The sequence below is a fragment of the Strix uralensis genome, chromosome 29, assembly GCF_047716275.1.
Source record: "Strix uralensis isolate ZFMK-TIS-50842 chromosome 29, bStrUra1, whole genome shotgun sequence".
Lineage (NCBI taxonomy): Eukaryota > Metazoa > Chordata > Aves > Strigiformes > Strigidae > Strix > Strix uralensis.
Genome location: NC_134000.1, coordinates 1,434,724 through 1,451,249, shown reverse-complemented (window position 1 = coordinate 1,451,249; position 16,526 = coordinate 1,434,724). Strand labels below are relative to the sequence as shown.

The following is a 16,526-nucleotide window of genomic DNA, read 5'->3' as shown; positions in this document are numbered from 1 at the left end:
GACTGGCACCCTCTGAAGCACCACTCTGAGGGGTTTCATCAGACTGAACCCACCCAGCCCAAATCACCACAGAGAGCAGAAAATACTAAATGCATCACTTCTTTCACACTTGAAGTAAAAATAAAGGGCTAAAATTCACTTTTCCTGGGGTAACCTGACAGATAAACCCCGCAGACACAACAGACCCTTACAGACAGCAAAACTCCACCAAGTTCAAGGTAAAAGGACAAGCACAGTCACACATCAGAACATCTGAACAGCCTGAACTGTGACAACAAACCTTTTTCTTGACAAAAAATTAAGAACCATGAAAAAGTTTGGGTTTTTAGACCAAAGCTTTCCCCTTCCCTGGCAATCCCACCACCCCCTCCAGGGAAATCGGCCCCAGGCCCTGCACTCACCCACTGCTAGGCCGGGGCCACCACCTCTAGTGATGGTTCTGGGGCTGGTGCTGGTGCCGGTGCCACCTTTGCAGGAGAAAAATTCATTCAGCCATCCAGAACAAAGCGAGTGTTTTAAAAGGAGGAATTCCCACTTGCTGGGTGAACCAAATCTCTGCCTGGAACATCCCTCAGTGCAGACCCCAGAGAGCTGGAGGACCTCCTGCCTAGGCCGCCCCACTGCAGACCACAGAGCCCTGGGAGACTGTCGGCAGGAAGTAGGCCCTGTAGGGGCCAGGGGGACCCCCGGGGGGGCTCCAGCACGTTGTCCCCCCCCAGCACCTGCCCACACTCCTGCCTGTGCCGTGAGGGGGGATTGGGGACCTGGGGGGATTATTGGGGAGGTGTTATTGGGGTTCTGTGGGAGTTGTGGGGGTTATTGGGGCCCTGGGGGGGGTTATTTGGGTCCTAGAGGGAGTGTAATGGAGTTGGGGGGAGGGGGGGTTCCTGGAGGGGTTTGGGAGGGTTATTGGGGTCCTCGGGGGGGGTCTTGAGGGAGATATTGGTGTCCTCGGGGGGGGGGAATGGGGTCATCCTGGAGGGGGTTCTGGGGCAGATATTGGGGTTCTGGGGGTGTCTTGAGGGAGGTATTTGGGTCTGGGGGAGGGTCTTGGTGCTTGGGGGGTGTTATTGGGGTACTGGGGGTCTCCTGGGGGGGCTAATGCGGCTTCAGGGAGTCCTGGGGGTGGGCTGGTAGGGTCCCGGGGAGATATTTGGGGTTTTGGGGGGTAAAATGGAGAACTGGGGAGCCAATAGGATCTGGGGGGGCACTAATGAGGTTGGGGAGGGTTGGGGGGGCTGAGGGTGTTTTGGAGGGACCTGGGGGTGGCAAATGCAGTTTGGGTGGGTTGCAGGGGGGATTTGGTATTCCTTGGGGTCCCAGGGGTACCTGTGTCCCGCCCTCCGCGGGTGCTGCTGCTCCAGGGGTACCCCAAGAGCGTCAGTTCCGACTGCCTCCAGTACCAGTGCTGGGACGCTGTGGTGGTGGGGGACGGCACCTCCACCATCACCAGGGCCACCCTCAGCTGGGTGCTGCGGGGTGAGTCCCCCTGATCCCAAACCCCCCCTTTTCACCCCAGAATGGCCCTTGGTCCCCAGATCGATATTTGACCACCAAATCCCCCAGTTTTACCCCAGAATTTCTGTTTGACCTGATTCGCAGAAACAGACTCTACAACTCGCAGAGATTTATAAAGCACCAGTCTGGCGCCAGGGTGCAAGGGGATTTCTCCACAAAGCTTTCACCCCAACAGCACATTTTACCAGAAACTTCTAGAGTGTGGATATAGATATTCATTGGATTACATAACACAAATATCCATATGCATAAGTGAGGCTGGGTTAGCTCTAGAGGCTGGTGTCAGCAGTTTATGTTCTCTTTGCACCTGCGCATTGCCTCCTGGTGGGCGTCTCTGGGGGTCTGTTGGAGGAAGGCTCACAGTCCTCCTCACCTTGTACTTTTCCTCGGAGCATGTGCAGGTTCTCTTAGCCAATTTCTTGAACAACAAGAGTGGTTCCCACTGGTTTACCACCTCTACCTTATCTAAAAGCACCAGTCTATTAATTTCTACCGCCCATATATGGCTATCTATCCATTACAAAGACTAAACTTGCTAGAACCCATCTGCTTTCCAAGGACATGTCTCTTATTTTTGCTGAACATTGTAGTTCTTGGTAAGTTTCCACAGAACAGTCAGGGCAAGCAGGATTATTAAGCAATATTCAGAAATCATTATAAGTTGCTATAAGTAAATAAGGTGCAAAGCAGGTGATCATTTTCTTGTATCAGTACACTTCTCCCCTGCCCGTGGTTTGAGAATGAGTCAGCTGTATCAGAAAGCAAGGTTGTCCCTAGGAGCCTTGCTTTAATCTTAGGTCTAGTAAGGGGCAGGAAGAGGAAGGGGCAGCCTGAAAGCTAAGGCAGTTGAAGGTGATGTGAAAAGGCTTCTGTCAGTGCCTTTGCTGTGATGTCCCTCTGGATGCACTTTAGAACCTCTAGTTCATTCTACTCTGGTCCTGTTCCTCTCTGGCCACTCAGCCTGAGACGTTGTGGAAGGGACGCACGCTGTCAGCTTGACATCAAGTGAGTAGGGGCTGCGCTGTGAACGTGCAAACTGCTTTGTAAAATCACCCCCGGGTGATGTATTGTGCACCTCGCCTGTGACACTGAGCTCCTGAGAAGTGTTCCTCTTAGCCTGGTCTTCCTCGTGCAGACATTTGGACAGACTTCATGTGCACAGCGAATGAGCCTTTGCTGGGATGACTGTCCCCTGAGAACAGACTCTCAGTGGGCTGTGGCACCGTTCTGACAAGGGGTCTGCAGCACTGAAAACTGTCCCATAAGGTATCTGAGAGCCCCTCAGGCACGGTAGAAAATCAAAATAAGGAAGGGTAGTGCCCGCTGTCAGATGTGGACAGAACTTTTTCGATTTCTCTGGATGTTCACCAGTGGTAAGATAGCTACAGAAATCTCTTACTTTTCTTCCTCACTGCCAAGGTAAGTGCCTTATCAGCACTGACACTGATGGCTCGTTGTGCACTGCTGGTTCATTACAGCACAGGATCAGCCTCTGAATCTCTTGGCTAAGGAACTTTTTAAAGCCAGTATTAGACTGTACTAATGCCATACTGCTTGTAACTTACTAACAATTTTGTTTGGTTTGGAAGCAACTCGGTCGTTATACTAAGTAGTTTAGCAGTGTAAATTCTGTAGTTTATCACAGTTTAGGAAGAACATGAAAGTAGCAAAAAATATTTTCTTACACAGTCATCCGCTCCTTTACAGGCAGTTGAAGATGCGTATGTACCAGTTGTCAAGTTTGAGTTTGATGGCTTTGAGGTAAGCGTTTTGCTTTTGTTCTTCCTTTGGAACAGGAGAACTTCTCCAGGGAGCTGTGACCATACTGTTTTACAAGGTTATTGGTACCTTAGAGTGTATTTAGGAAACTGTAATTAAACAGCCTGAGCACAGCCGATCCCAGGAGAAGACGCTGCAGTAAAATGGGAGGTTATAGGAAAATAAGCCCCCAGGGAGCCTGGCAGGTGGGGGGACATCAGAGACACCCCTTTCTGCCCTGTGCTTAGAGCGGGGGAGCCTGCTGGAACGGTACTTATCTGCCAGGGACTGTGCAGAGTGGGAGCAGAGGCAGGGTCCTTGCTGACTCCTCCCAGCCCTGACAAGCTGGCTTTCTACAGAGGGATGGGTATGGGGTGGTTCACCGTGTGAATCATGTCAGCAGACTAAATGCTTTGTTGCAAATCAAAAATGAAGTGGTCATGAGACAAACAATCTGGAAAATGACAAGTAAAAGTACTCATGTGACTCCTGCCTGGGTTTGTCAGCTGCAGGAATCCTTGTATCTTGACTGCCTCTTACACGGTGACTGGAGACCTGCGTGCTGTAGTACCTAAGCAAGTCACTGCTTGGTACCACTCTCATGAAGTCACTTGTTCTGTGACCTTCTTGTGGCCTTTGTCCGGTGCAGACATTCACAGAATAACTTTCTTGCCTCAGACTGTGCTATGAACCAGATGCTTCAGGATCAAAAGGGCTTACTACATAGAGAAAATGCTCTCTCCTTTGCTGAAGTGTAGCTGAGGTGGTTGAACTTACGTCTGAATTCTATGATTAATTTTAAGCTCCCTTTTAATGGAAATTCTAAGTTTAGAGTAATCTTTTTCAACTTAAAACCCCCTTCCTTTCCCTAGCTTAGAAAGGGGGTTTTGTAAATGAAGGGTTTTGTAAATAAAATATGGAACTTCTAGCAATTTTCCTGAGTTTTTTGGCAAATAAATCTCTTGGGAGATGTATCTATAGTCACATAGTTCTAAATGCAAATGTTAACCACTCTTTTTAGATTTGACTAACCGTCCCCCACTACTGTGCTGTTCACAAACAGTGCAGCATTCTAACTCACGGTTGGCACTTTTTTTCCTCTTAAGATTGGTGTGGTGTTTGCAAGACCGTCTGTGCAAACTGTTTCTGATAATCTTGATCTCGGAGATGACTGGCAGCTGAGAAGCCTGGATAGGAGATGTGTATGAAGCTTAAATGGTGAGCATATTTACACATCTTTAAGAAGAAAGTGTTACTGAAGTTGGTCTAGAATGCACATGACACAACTCCAGTTTCTGTACAAGGTGCATAAGCTGGTCTCCTGTGTACTTGAGATCTGAGGAGGTGGTGAGTGGGCTTAAATTTAGATGTTTCAAGGAGCTGTGTGTTTAGATAGACCTGTATTTCATGTTTCTTGGATCAGGGTGTGTGCATTGTTCCAGTTTGCCACAGAGACTGCTTCAGGTGAATAGGCAGAGTACTTGATAGGGAAGTTATTTAAAATACCCAAAGCCTAACTTGCTCGCTGTTTAACAGTGGCTGGTTTAATTGTTCCTGGCTGTCAAAAGAAACCTGGCTTTCGGAATCCTCTAGAAAGGCCTTATTAAAAATGGTTGGTGATAGTCTATAAACCGTGACAAAGCTGTTGAGGGCACCAGTTACCTGGAGGGATACTGAATGTTATGTGTAATCTGTAATTTTTAACATACTACAAAGCAAGTAATCCAAACTTGTTTTCATAGATTTGAACGATAAACTGTAAGCTATTGATCCAGCGTAGCATAAACCAGACCTGTACCTGTTACTAGGAACTTCTGTCCTTCAACTTTTTTCTTAGAGTTACTGATGAAATGCTACATCTAGTGCCAAGTGAAGAGAACTTCTGGCTCACACTCTGTGCAATTAAACTGTGGGCAAAACGTGAGTAAGGTGATGGTTTGTAATCTTTAAGCTTTTCAGAGGCACCTCATGCTGAAACAATAAGACCATTAGAAGTACTTCAGCCATGGATAGCCATTTCAGTGACAGTTTTCAAACAAAAGCCAGATTTTTTGTTTAGACTCAAGGTCTGTCCACGGGGTAGAGTGGGTGTGTTTTTTAATGGGAATAGAGTGAGGAGAGGAGGGGAGTGCCTGCAAGACAAGGTGCTTTATTGCTTATCAGGAACCTGACTACAGATGGTAAAAAAGCCAAGTCAAGTATAAAAGCTTAATCCATGAGGAATAAGAAAGTATTGTTTGTGCATGTGGCTAGAGCAGGTACTAGAAGAATGGCAGAAATTTTGTCTTAAGGGAGGTTGGAGTGAAGCAGTAGCTGTAGCAGTAGGCAAATTTCAGAGAAGCAGTATTTTGGGAAGTGGTGTGGTAATGATCCTTTTTCTCATCACTGTTAAGGACCAACAGTTTTGGCCTCATTGCACTGCAATAACAACTGACTTTGAGGCTGAAGTGTACTGAGTATTCTATAGATTGTGAAGTTGGTGCTGCAAATTTGAAGGAATATCCTTGGGTATTGAAAGACTGCAGGCTAACTCCAGTGTATCTGCTCTAGGACACGGCATTTACTCCAACCTGCTGGGATTTCTTGGTGGGGTTTCCTGGGCAATGCTGGTAGCAAGAACATGTCCGCTCTATCCAAATGCTTTGAGTACTGCTCCTGTGAACAAGTTCTTCTCTTTTCTTCCAAAATGCTAAGAGCTATTGTTTATTTTAATTTGCAGAAAGAAGTAGTAACACTTCTAGAGGTAGTTCTTTATATAAGATTTACATTGACAACATTCAGTCCTACCCTGAATTACATGGCAGAGTTTTAGATGGACAGTTACTGGCTTTTCTTGTATAGGGAATGGCCAAATCCTGCACTGCTGACACAACCCAAAGACAGCTATCTTAATACACCACTATAGGACCCTAGGGTGTGTAAACATTGAATTCAGAAGCCTTTAAACTTTTTTCTAACCTAAACTGATGCTAAGCACAATTGTTTTAACATCCCAGGTGAACCCCTCAGACCGGTACCGTGTAATGGTCATCCTTGCCCCAGGCTCTCCACAGCAGAACTCAGCAGCACACAAGGGATCTGCATCAATGCCAGCGGTAACGGGAGAGGAGTTCAAACATGGTAAAGTCCTTCCCGTGCTTGTTAACTGGTTAAAAAGTGTAATTCTTGCTATATGAAACCACATTATCTGAGTTGGTACCTAAGCACAACTCACAAGTGAAACGATCCTGTCAGCACTTTTTGCCATCAAAATACTTGATCAGCAACAGTTCAGTGTTTCAAAAAAGAAGACATGAGAGCAATTAAAAAGTGAAGAGGGAACATGTATCTTGAAAGGCAATGCCTGCAGAGCAGTTAATTTGGAGGAAGGAGAGATTGGAAGAGATCTCCAGGCCCATCAAAAGGTGACTGAGCTCCATAGTGAGCAGTCAGGGGTTGACTGGTTGCTTCCTCTTTTCTTTCTTTCCCTTGGAAGGCTCTTGCAGAACCCAAACCTTCTAAGCATTAAGAAGTTTTCTTCCAGTTTGCAGCTTAAACTTACTCAGGGTCAGGCAGCACACACTTTTTCTGGTGCCCACACGCTTCAATGTTAGTAACTGTTCTCCCTAAGTGTTATTTCCCTCTTCTGCATTTACAGCAGTCACCCCACTCTTCTCCCACTTGCAAGGCCCAAGCAAATCCCGCACTCCTGACATCAGCACACATGTCCATCTTCCATGTCCCAGCGATCCCCACAGCTCTCCTCGCCAGTTCTTCCAGGGACAGTTCATCTTTCCGGTACGTGAAGGACCAGCAGGGCCACCACGTCAGACGAGCTGTGCTCTCGTCAGTGGCATTAACTCTCCTCTGCAGTTCCTGAAAACACTGTGCCTGACACATGGCAGTGCAGCGCTGTCTTATGCCCCATCACGCTGCTGGCTCCCAGATGCTCTCTTGTGCTTCCCTTGTGCTCCCTGTAGGTCTTCTTCCCTCTCTTCAGTTTTGGACAGCCAAAGAACATCCAATTTATGACTCTCAAATTCTTCCCACTCTTCTAAATAACTATGTGGGGGTCTCATCCTTCTGCCCTTCAGATCAGTAGCTTATCATAACAGGAGAAGGATAGCACTGTTTTTCCCCAGGTAAGCAAAAACTTAAACTGTTTGTTTAAATATAAAAATTAAGAGGAAGGAAAAATAACGGCCAAGTGGAAAGTGAAAGTTTAATTTGGTGCTGAAACAGCTTGAATACTTCTGCTGCAGCTGTAGCAGGGGGCTGGCACTTAAATGTCTGATCAGGATAAAAGCAAAAATCCTTCCACTAAGGTTTCAAATTACGAAATAACTTCATCTAAGGGAAGACAAAACTCATATATGTAAATATTGCGGTATGTTCATAGTGCCTTCTCGGCACAATGCTTCTCTTACGGCATGAAGAAATTACTGGTGTGAAAAGTTAAGAATTTTAAGTGTTATTTTGAAGTAATTTACAGTTAAATCAGCAGTAGTGAGAAAACAGTCAAGAATTTGGCTTGCAGAATGGGAGATGATTCGTGACTTTCCCCACAGCTTTTCCTGTGAATGACGTTTACAGCTCTCTCACTGTGTGGCAGTGCCAGGCTTTGTCAGGGTCAGTCTGGTCAGGACCTCATCAGGCTCCTTGTCCATCACTGCGATTCTTCAGTCAGCAAAGACAGAAAGAAGGCCGGGCAGCACTGCCGCCATTGGCCGAGTGAAGCCCCGCCCCCATGTGGCTCCTAGCAACCTGGGCAGCAGCACTGCTTCTATTGGCTGAGCGAAGCCCCACCACCATCCGGTTTCCTAGTAACCAGGGGAGCACTGCCGCCATTGGCTGAGCGAAGCCCCGCCCCCACCCGGTTTCCTAGCAACCAGGGCACCACCCCAATATGGTTCCTAGCAACCTGGGCAGCAGCACTGCTGCTATTGGCTGAGCGAAGCCCCGCCCCCGCTGTGTCCTAGTAACGCCTGGGATGCAACCAGCAGTGCCACGGCAGCGGCGATCATTTGAGGAGGAGGAGGAGGCGACTAGTGAGGAGGTGGTGTGGTGTGAGGAGGAGGAGGAGACAAGTAGTGAGGAGGAGGAGGAGGCGAATAGTGAGGAGGAGGAGGCGATCAGTGAGGAGGAGGAGGAGGTGATCAGTGAGGAGGAGGAGGAGGCGATCAGGGAGGAGGAGGAGGTGATCAGGGAGGAGGAGGAGACGGCGAGCTTCATCAGGACACAGCAACCCAGCTGCTGCGGTGAGTGGGGCCGGGGGGGAGCTCCGGGGGGGCCCAGGGATGGGCTTGGGGGGCTCCGGGCAGGGTGCTCAGGGGGGCTCCAGAGGGCCCAGGATCGCTCCGGGAGGACTCCGGAGGGCCCAGGGCCGGTCTGGGTGGGCTCTGGGGGCCAGCAGGGGCTCAAGGGGAGGCTTCGGAGGGCCCAGGGCCAGTCTGGGCAGGCTCCGGGGAGGGGGGTGGGGTCCGGGGGCCAGTCTGGTCACTGTCCCTCCCACGCAGTCCAGGGGGGTGGCGGCAGGGGGGACATGGGGGCCACGGTGCAGTCGGGGTCACCCCTTGCGTGTGAACTGGGTGAACTGGGTGGCCGTGCTCGTTTCACGGCCCCCGGCCTTTCGATTCTGTAAGAATTGAGCACTGCAAACAGCTGGAAGCCCTGAAGGTGTTTCCCGGCGCTTGGCACGGGCAGAGTCGTGGTTCTGGGTGAAGGGTTTGGCAGGTGGGAGCTGTCGGGCGCAGGTTGGCACCTTGAACCCGGCTCCTCTGCGCATCCCGGGCCCCTGCTCCGTGGTGACGGTGTGTGCCAGGAGCGGGGCCGCTGGCCTCAGGCCTTCCCCTTGTTGTTGTCCAGTTTCAGAGCTGCAGGTTGTGAGTTTCAGAGCAGCCAAACAGTGAGGTTAGACAAAGGTTCAACAGTCAGGTGAGACAAAGAGTAAAGGAAGTAGTGTGAAGCTTTTGGAACAAAACCCAGGTGAATGTGAGCGGTGTGTCCGTGGGGCAAGGTGAGCGGTGGTCTCACTGAGGTCAGATGGCCAGGGCTGAAGGGGTCCTGCAGATTTTTCAGCAAAGATACGAGGTGATTTGGAGAGACTGTGGCCTCTCCCTCCCGTGGTTATCACCTGAGTAAAATGGTGCGTGTGCTTAAGGGTTTGGTGGGCTTGGAAGAGACCAATTAATTATTGTTGGGCTCCAAAGCCCCATCAAAATGTCGCCTGCTGACTCGGGTCAGTTTTGTTCAGTAGTTGTGACCCGGCATGGTTTCTGACAAGCACGGCAGTAGTAGCTGAGGTTAATAACTGTGGAAGCCAAAGCAGTTCCTTGAGGTGAAGTCCCTGAGGCGCAGTGCGGGGCAGCGGGTGGCCCAGCCGCGGGCAGCAGCTCCCCCTCGGAGCAGGAGGGTCAATGTACACGTGTCAGAGCCCTGGCTCCTCACACAGCACCAGCCTCCTTTTGCGGAGACAGGGGATTGTTTTCCTGGCTTTTCATCTTCTGAATAGATGGCCCTCGGAGAGAGAGGAACCCACTGGCCATATTCGCTTGGCGTAAGCTTGGAAGCACCAAACAAAATAAACATTTTTGCTGAATAGTGTCATAAAGGCAGCAGTTACCTTCTGGATGCCTGTACTGGCACGTAGATGGCAAAATCCCGTTCTCTGTGATGGACTTGCACCATCTTTTGAGTCCTAGGCCCACATGGGCCTGTTAGGCCATTCCCAGCTGGGACTCACAAAGTCCTTACCGTCAGAACATAATGAACATATCAGAACATAATGTTTTGATGTTTAGGTTTTATAATCTGTTTTCACTGCTTTTGGTTGGGTACAAGTGCTTTGTTCTAAGTTCTCATCACCTTTATTTCTTCTTCTAGAAGAAGTCGGACCAAGCCAGTGAGTGGAACATCAGCCATGCCGTGCGTGCATTATAAGTTCTCTTCCCTGCTGCACTACGACACGGTCACCTTCAGCGGCCTCAACATCACCCTGGGCGACCTCAAGCGTCAGATCATGGGCCGCCAGAAGCTGAAGGTGACCAACTGCGATCTGCAGATAACCAACGCCCAGACCGGAGAAGGTGCGTGGGGGCAGCGGGCACGGGGCCTCGGGCACTGCCCGGCTGGCGGCGGCCGCAGCCTGGGGGAGCCACACTCTGCTCTCTGTGGCTTGTCCCCACGTGGCGTGAGTCAGCCTGGGGCCCGTCCCGCCGGTGTGCGGGGAACCGGGAGGGCAAGCGGCGCCAGCGATTCAGTGGGGTGGGAAGGGACAGTGCGATTCAGCCACCATCGGTAGCTGTGGCTTGTGTGTGGACCTCACAGAGCCGTTCCGATCTGTTGTTAGACACGGAGATGGGCGTAGAAGACTACATGGTCGATGTGCAACGTCTAGTGCTTGCAAAAGCCCAGTAGCCACTTACTGGCCATCACTGGCAGTAAGACAAGTTTTGTGCTAGAAGGGAGTAGGAATCAACATAGAGTTGGCTCCAGCTTTGTTGAACATTTCTGTTGGAGCTCTGCTTGGACAAGTGTGAAAAGTAGCCCTGTTGAGCGTGATGTCGCTGCTCAATCTGCAGATGTGGAGTCGTGGCGAGGCAGAGTGACACTGGTAGTTGCCAAGGCCCCGCAGCTACATGGGATGTTGCTGCCTGCGGGGAACAGGCTCCTGCTGGCAGATGCCAGTTTTGTCTGAGAGCTGTTAGACTAAGCTGGCAGCTGTTAAATTCAAAATGAGCAAACAGAAATTTCCGGGGACTTCAGGAATAATGCTCCAGCTTTAGTCCTTTCCTATTTAAAAACAGAAAAGTTAACTTTTAAGTCTACATTGTTTGACTTCACCAGATTTCATCATTGACACAGATTTCATCACCAAAATGAACTCAATTAATTGACGTGAAGGAAAAATAAATGTATGAAAGGCAACAGGTGTCAGGTCCCTTCACAGGACTACCTTGGCAGCGCACTCCGCTGTTTGTAAACCCTCTTCCACAAATTCTCTGCCTCAGTGACCCAGCTGGTGGGATGCTTCAAGTCCCACGTACAAATATGTGCCCTGATAAGTGTCCTGTGCAAATAAAGCCTTTACTTCACCAGGGTATTGTCACTCTTCAGTTTTCAGTTGATCCATTTAAATGTGTACTGATTGACTTTTAAGGGGAATTCATTTTTCTATCAGTCTGGTATTAGATGGCTGGAGGTCTCCTCCCTGTGCACTTCACAAGCAGATTGAAAACAAGCATCCCTCTCTCTGTCTATATATATCTGCATGCAAGGACAGTCTATTCAGAAGGCAGATGTCAATGATTCTCTTCTAATGGTCAATGAATGGTCATAAAATACAAAAAGAAGAACCATTCTTCTTTTTGCATCATACACCTGTTGTGCATGTTCCAGCTGACCTCTGCAGGCTTGCAGAATTGGCGAATAAGTGCAGTGGTTGCTGTCCTCATATACAGAGCCTCCCTCAAGGAGAGGTGCTGCCACCTGCAATCCTCTGCAGACCCACCACAACCCTCATCTGGGCACAGGTGTAGCAAACTCCTGCCTTTTTGTGGAGCCACTGTTACTTATCCTGTGCCTCTGAAATCTCAGTCCAGTGGTTTGAGATCTGGACCAGAAAGAACACTCTGTATGACTCCGTTCAGCAGGTGGAAACAGCTGCTTTGGGCTTCCAGAGCTGCAGCTGCCATCATCTCCCTGTTGCTTGTCAGCCTCAGTGCTGTTTGAGCTCCTCCGACACCAAAAAGTCCCATCTCAGGCCTTTCCTGACAGGTGGCTGTGTAATGGTGAGATTCCCCATTTGAGCAGAGCTCTAGGCGTTGGTTTCAGGGTATGACTTCTGTAAAAGCTTCGGGTTTTGTCATTAGTAGTACTTTCACAGCAACTTTGGCTTTCGGGCCATTGTTCTGCCTCCAAAGGTAAGGGCTTTTAACAGTTAAAACTGTAGGCAGATTACAGGGCATGGCTGCTGATGGTGCTTTAAAACATTTAGTCATATCCAGCTTGCGTAAGTACAATACATAAACACTTCTCATGGAGACGTCTTTACATGTGAGACTCACTCATGGGAGATCTTTACATTTGAGGCTCACTCAGTCAAAGTGTCTCAGGTAGCTCCTCCTCTTCAAAAGACGAACACAGTGTAAGCCAAGGCAAAGCATGGAGACCTTCAGGCACACTCTGGTTTCAAAAGGCTTTTCGGAAGACTTGTCTTCGTAATTAATTTCATTTGAGTCTCTCTGCTCTGCAAAAAGTGAATTGAAAGAATTCACGTCCCTTTGGCTTTTTCAAACTAGATGACTAGCTTAAGAGAGGAGATACCACTTTAGTTGAAGCCAGTTCTGCCCTACGTGTGAAAGCAAACTCAAAAAACCCCTCAGGTTTCTGTCATCCAAATTCTAGCACTGCCAGTTCCGTTTGCATTCGCATGTACAGCACTGAGCAGCTGACAGTGTGGCTGTCGATGGATGAAGCCCCGAGAAGCAGAGAGCTGGCGGCTCTCTTCTGTGTTCTGTCAGTCCCCAGCACTCGCAGCACAGGGGAATCGTTTTTAGTGAACAGCTTGGAAAGCAACGGTGCAGGGTTTTCATGCTTTAGCTGAGCGCCTGCTTTGTTGCAGGGCAAGCTGGTCAGACTTTAGACTCTGGTTTATGCAGGTGAGACTTTGCTGTGGTTTGTTTCTCTCCAAAGATCTCTCGGGTTTATAGCCTAACAGAAGCAAAAGCAACTTGAGCTAGGTCAGGAAAGAACCTCAGGCATGAGCAGATTCTCCTTTAGTGACCACTGAGACCATTTTGCTGCTGGCATCCAAGCTGTTTGAAAAGAATGGAAAAGGTTTTGCTGCTGGTGTTTGATTCTCAAACCTGAAGACTTCTTGAAAGGTTCTGTTAGTGTGTTGAGATGACAGAAGTGCCATGTCACATATAAAATTTTGCTTCTATGTCTGTGAAGGGGTTCTCTCAAGTGCTATGTAATGACATATTAATACACATTCTTACGAACTGACTAATGTTTTCTTCTGTATTGGTGTTCTTTTCAGAATACACAGATGATAACACCCTGATTCCTAAGAACTCCTCGGTGATTGTTAGAAGAGTCCCTGTTAGAGGAGTCAAAACTACCAGCAAAACACGAGTTATGTAAGTACCCATAAAGCACTGTAGTCTGTGAGGGGTTGCAGTGTGTTAGCTTTTTGTATGGAGATGAGTTTACAGAGGCATTCGGATGTTTCTTTCTTCTTTTTATTGCTTTTACAGTAAAGAGAGATACGCATGTTCCCCTCTCAGAAGAGTCTGTCAGGGTTTGACTGTGTCTTGCATTTGGGGGAGGTGGGGTGGGATATGGCAGGTATTCTTATGCCTCAGATCTGGCTTTCTGGCATACTGGCTCCAGAGGAGAGACCAAGGGTCGCTGTTTGGATGGTTGATTGTTTAAGAGCACAAAGCTGTAGCACAGACTTCATCGTTTTGATACTTACACAGCAGAGACAAAATATCTGAGGACTTCCTCTGGCACTGTTGTGTTCTAGAGCTGTAAGTCTGACACTAATTGCTGACAAACTAGAAATGGGATTTTTTTTTTTTTTTTTCAGTTGCACTGAATGTGCCAAGAGAGAACAGTTCATGTATACAAATACATTTCCACATTCACTAGACTATCAGATCATAATGTCTTGATGTTTAGGTTTATAATCTGTTTTCCCTGCTTTTGGCTGGGTACAAGTGCTTTGTTCTAAGTTCTCATCACCTTTATTTCTTCCTCTAGAAGTCGAACCGAGCCAGCAAGTGGAACACCAAAAGCGGTATGTAAAAACACAACCTCACACTTTTTTTCTACACATTGCACTTAATTCTAAACAACATAGCCTCGTATTAATCTCCCAAACATTAACTTCATCTGTTCTGCAGTAAGACATAGTATATGTTGTAGAGACCATGTATTTGATTCACAGCACAGTGAAAACTGAGTAATGCCATCATTTGCACAGTTCTAATGTGAATATTGGTATTTGTGCCTAGTGATGCATTGTGTTTCATATTGAATATGCTGGAATATTTCCTGAATGACTTTGTGTTGTACAGATAATGTAGGATTGGTTTTAGATCAGGTAGGTTCAAGGTTTGCACAATTCAATGGTGCTGTGTTCTACATCTGTCTGTCTAGAGCTAGTATGTTTGTATAGGCTGTCGTGTGCTCTTTGTTTCTTGCAATTAAAATTGTTCGGAGTGTATTTTTTGCCATGTTCACATTGTATCACTTAGCTTTTGTTTTTAAATACTTTCTTTGCCTAACAGTTTGGGAAGATGTTATCAAAACCCACTGAGAAACCATTGTTGTTCCACTTGGTACTGTTTCTTACTTTTGCCTTGGCGGTTCAAACAAATCCCAAAATCAACGTATCCCATAGGTTTTGAGGACAGTTCTGTGCAGCTAAGATTCCTTTTCGTGCCCTGAAATACTTGGGTATTTGTTCCTAAAGCTGTATAACTGCAGTGCTATTGTTTGGCCTCCTCTGAGTACTTAAAGGTCTCTAACGGATTGCTGTGAGTTTAAATGTTGTTGCTACCTGAAGTGGCATTCCTAAGTTCTGCATTTGATCTTTCCGTTTTATCCGATGAAACGGTTTAGTTTCATAGTTTGTCTGCAAATGCAAATATCTAAACCCCAGCGCACCGAGTTTAGCTGCTTCTCATGAACCACGTTGGCCCTCTGAAGCTGTCATAGGTGTGGACTTTGTTTTGAACCAATACGCTTACATTAGGTTGGACATGTCTCTTTCCATGACACTAGGAGGATGTAATGCAGACTTTCAGGCTACAGTAGAGGTTAACTTTTGCTATGTTTTGATTGTACAACTTGAATATGTGTTTAATTTTTTGTGAACAGATTGAGGACTCTTCTGCACCCACTCCTCTGGCCCAGCTCATTAAGGTATGTGTATATTCTTGTCAAAGACTTAAAAAAACCCCACCAGCACCACCAAAAAAACCCACTTGCTTCATGTTTTCAAAACTTGTACAGTGATGTATAACTGGATGACTGTTGTAATGTGAACAAAACTTAATTTTTAATAATTTACAGTATTGGTTTTAACTTTAAAATGTGTGTGTATTCCCATAGTATCCCGTAAAGAGTAGTTCCCAGTTTGGGAGGATAGAAGGGGAGTCCCTCAACGTAATGTTGCACTATTGCTCATCTTCAAGACATAAAGAAGCAGCACTTCAGGAGCTGTTTACTGTTTCTCAGAGCTTTCGTTAATTTTGTGTTGGAGACTGACACAATTTTCACAGAAGAATTTAACTGGCTGCAAGTTATGGACATTTCAGGGGGGGGGTTGCAACAGCCAAAATAGAAGCGTTTGTGTAACACGGACAATTGCGTGGCTACTGTTGAGTTTCTAGTCACTGCAGTTATAGAGCCACTCTCTGAATGCTGCACAGTTTCATAACTTGTAGTCTATGGAGAGTGGACAACACACCCTGATTTGTTTGAACGCAGACTGTAAATTGTGTAAATGTGCCTAATTGTTTGCAGGAATATACCAATGTGTTAGTGCAGTGTAGTAGCAGAGGTGGCCTTCTGAAGCTGTTGTAATGCCATGGCTTGCTATGGAACTGCTTGCATTTTTTGCTCAACAATGTGTAACTTTGTCTGGGAAAGCACTAGTGGTTGTACTTTGTGAAAAGGTGTAGTGTGAGCCTGTCAAATTACTGGTCTTAAAGAATAGAGAAGGCAGGGCCATGCAGAGGGGCTAGTTCTTTCTTCTGAAAATAAAGGCTGGAGTTCCAGAAATCTCTTCCCACTCTCTTCTTCCCTCTCTCACTGCAGAATTAAATTGTGTACATTTGGGGAAAAAAACCCAACAGTTACTTTGGAAGGTAGTCACCAGAAGAAATTGGTCTCCATTAGTGCTGTCCCTGAACATGTCCTTGGTTCTGTAAACTCATGTGAAGTTTGACTCTAACATGTGAAAAACTGTCCAAGTGCTGTACACATTTAAGCTTTTGAGAAAATGTAGGTATTTCAGAAAAATGCAGGAATGTAACGTAAAGCAGCTCCAAACTGTTATACTCCAACCTCCTCAGTGCAGACGGGCTTGGCATGGAGGCAATGTGTTGACAAGTTTTCTGCTTTATTATTACCTTGTAGGAAGTTCCGTATTTGAATTATGGTCTATGCCTAGTAATGGTTTGTGGGGTTTGGATGTGTCTTGTAAACTGTCTGGGTTTAAACAAATTGGTCAAGTATCTGTAAAGTTTTCTGTAAAT

At 47.2% G+C, this 16,526-nt stretch overlaps 1 protein-coding gene across 1 annotated transcript; it reads left to right on the top strand.

The window, feature by feature from the left end:
* The first annotated feature begins 10,174 nt into the window (after positions 1-10,174).
* Positions 10,175-14,107, top strand: LOC141935863 (E3 ubiquitin-protein ligase RBBP6-like). The gene is made up of 3 exons (XM_074852510.1): positions 10,175-10,340; positions 13,298-13,397; positions 14,023-14,107. Exons 1-3 carry the CDS (start codon positions 10,175-10,177, stop codon positions 14,105-14,107), a joined length of 351 nt encoding a protein of 116 aa, XP_074708611.1.
* Positions 14,108-16,526: the final 2,419 nt, after the last annotated feature.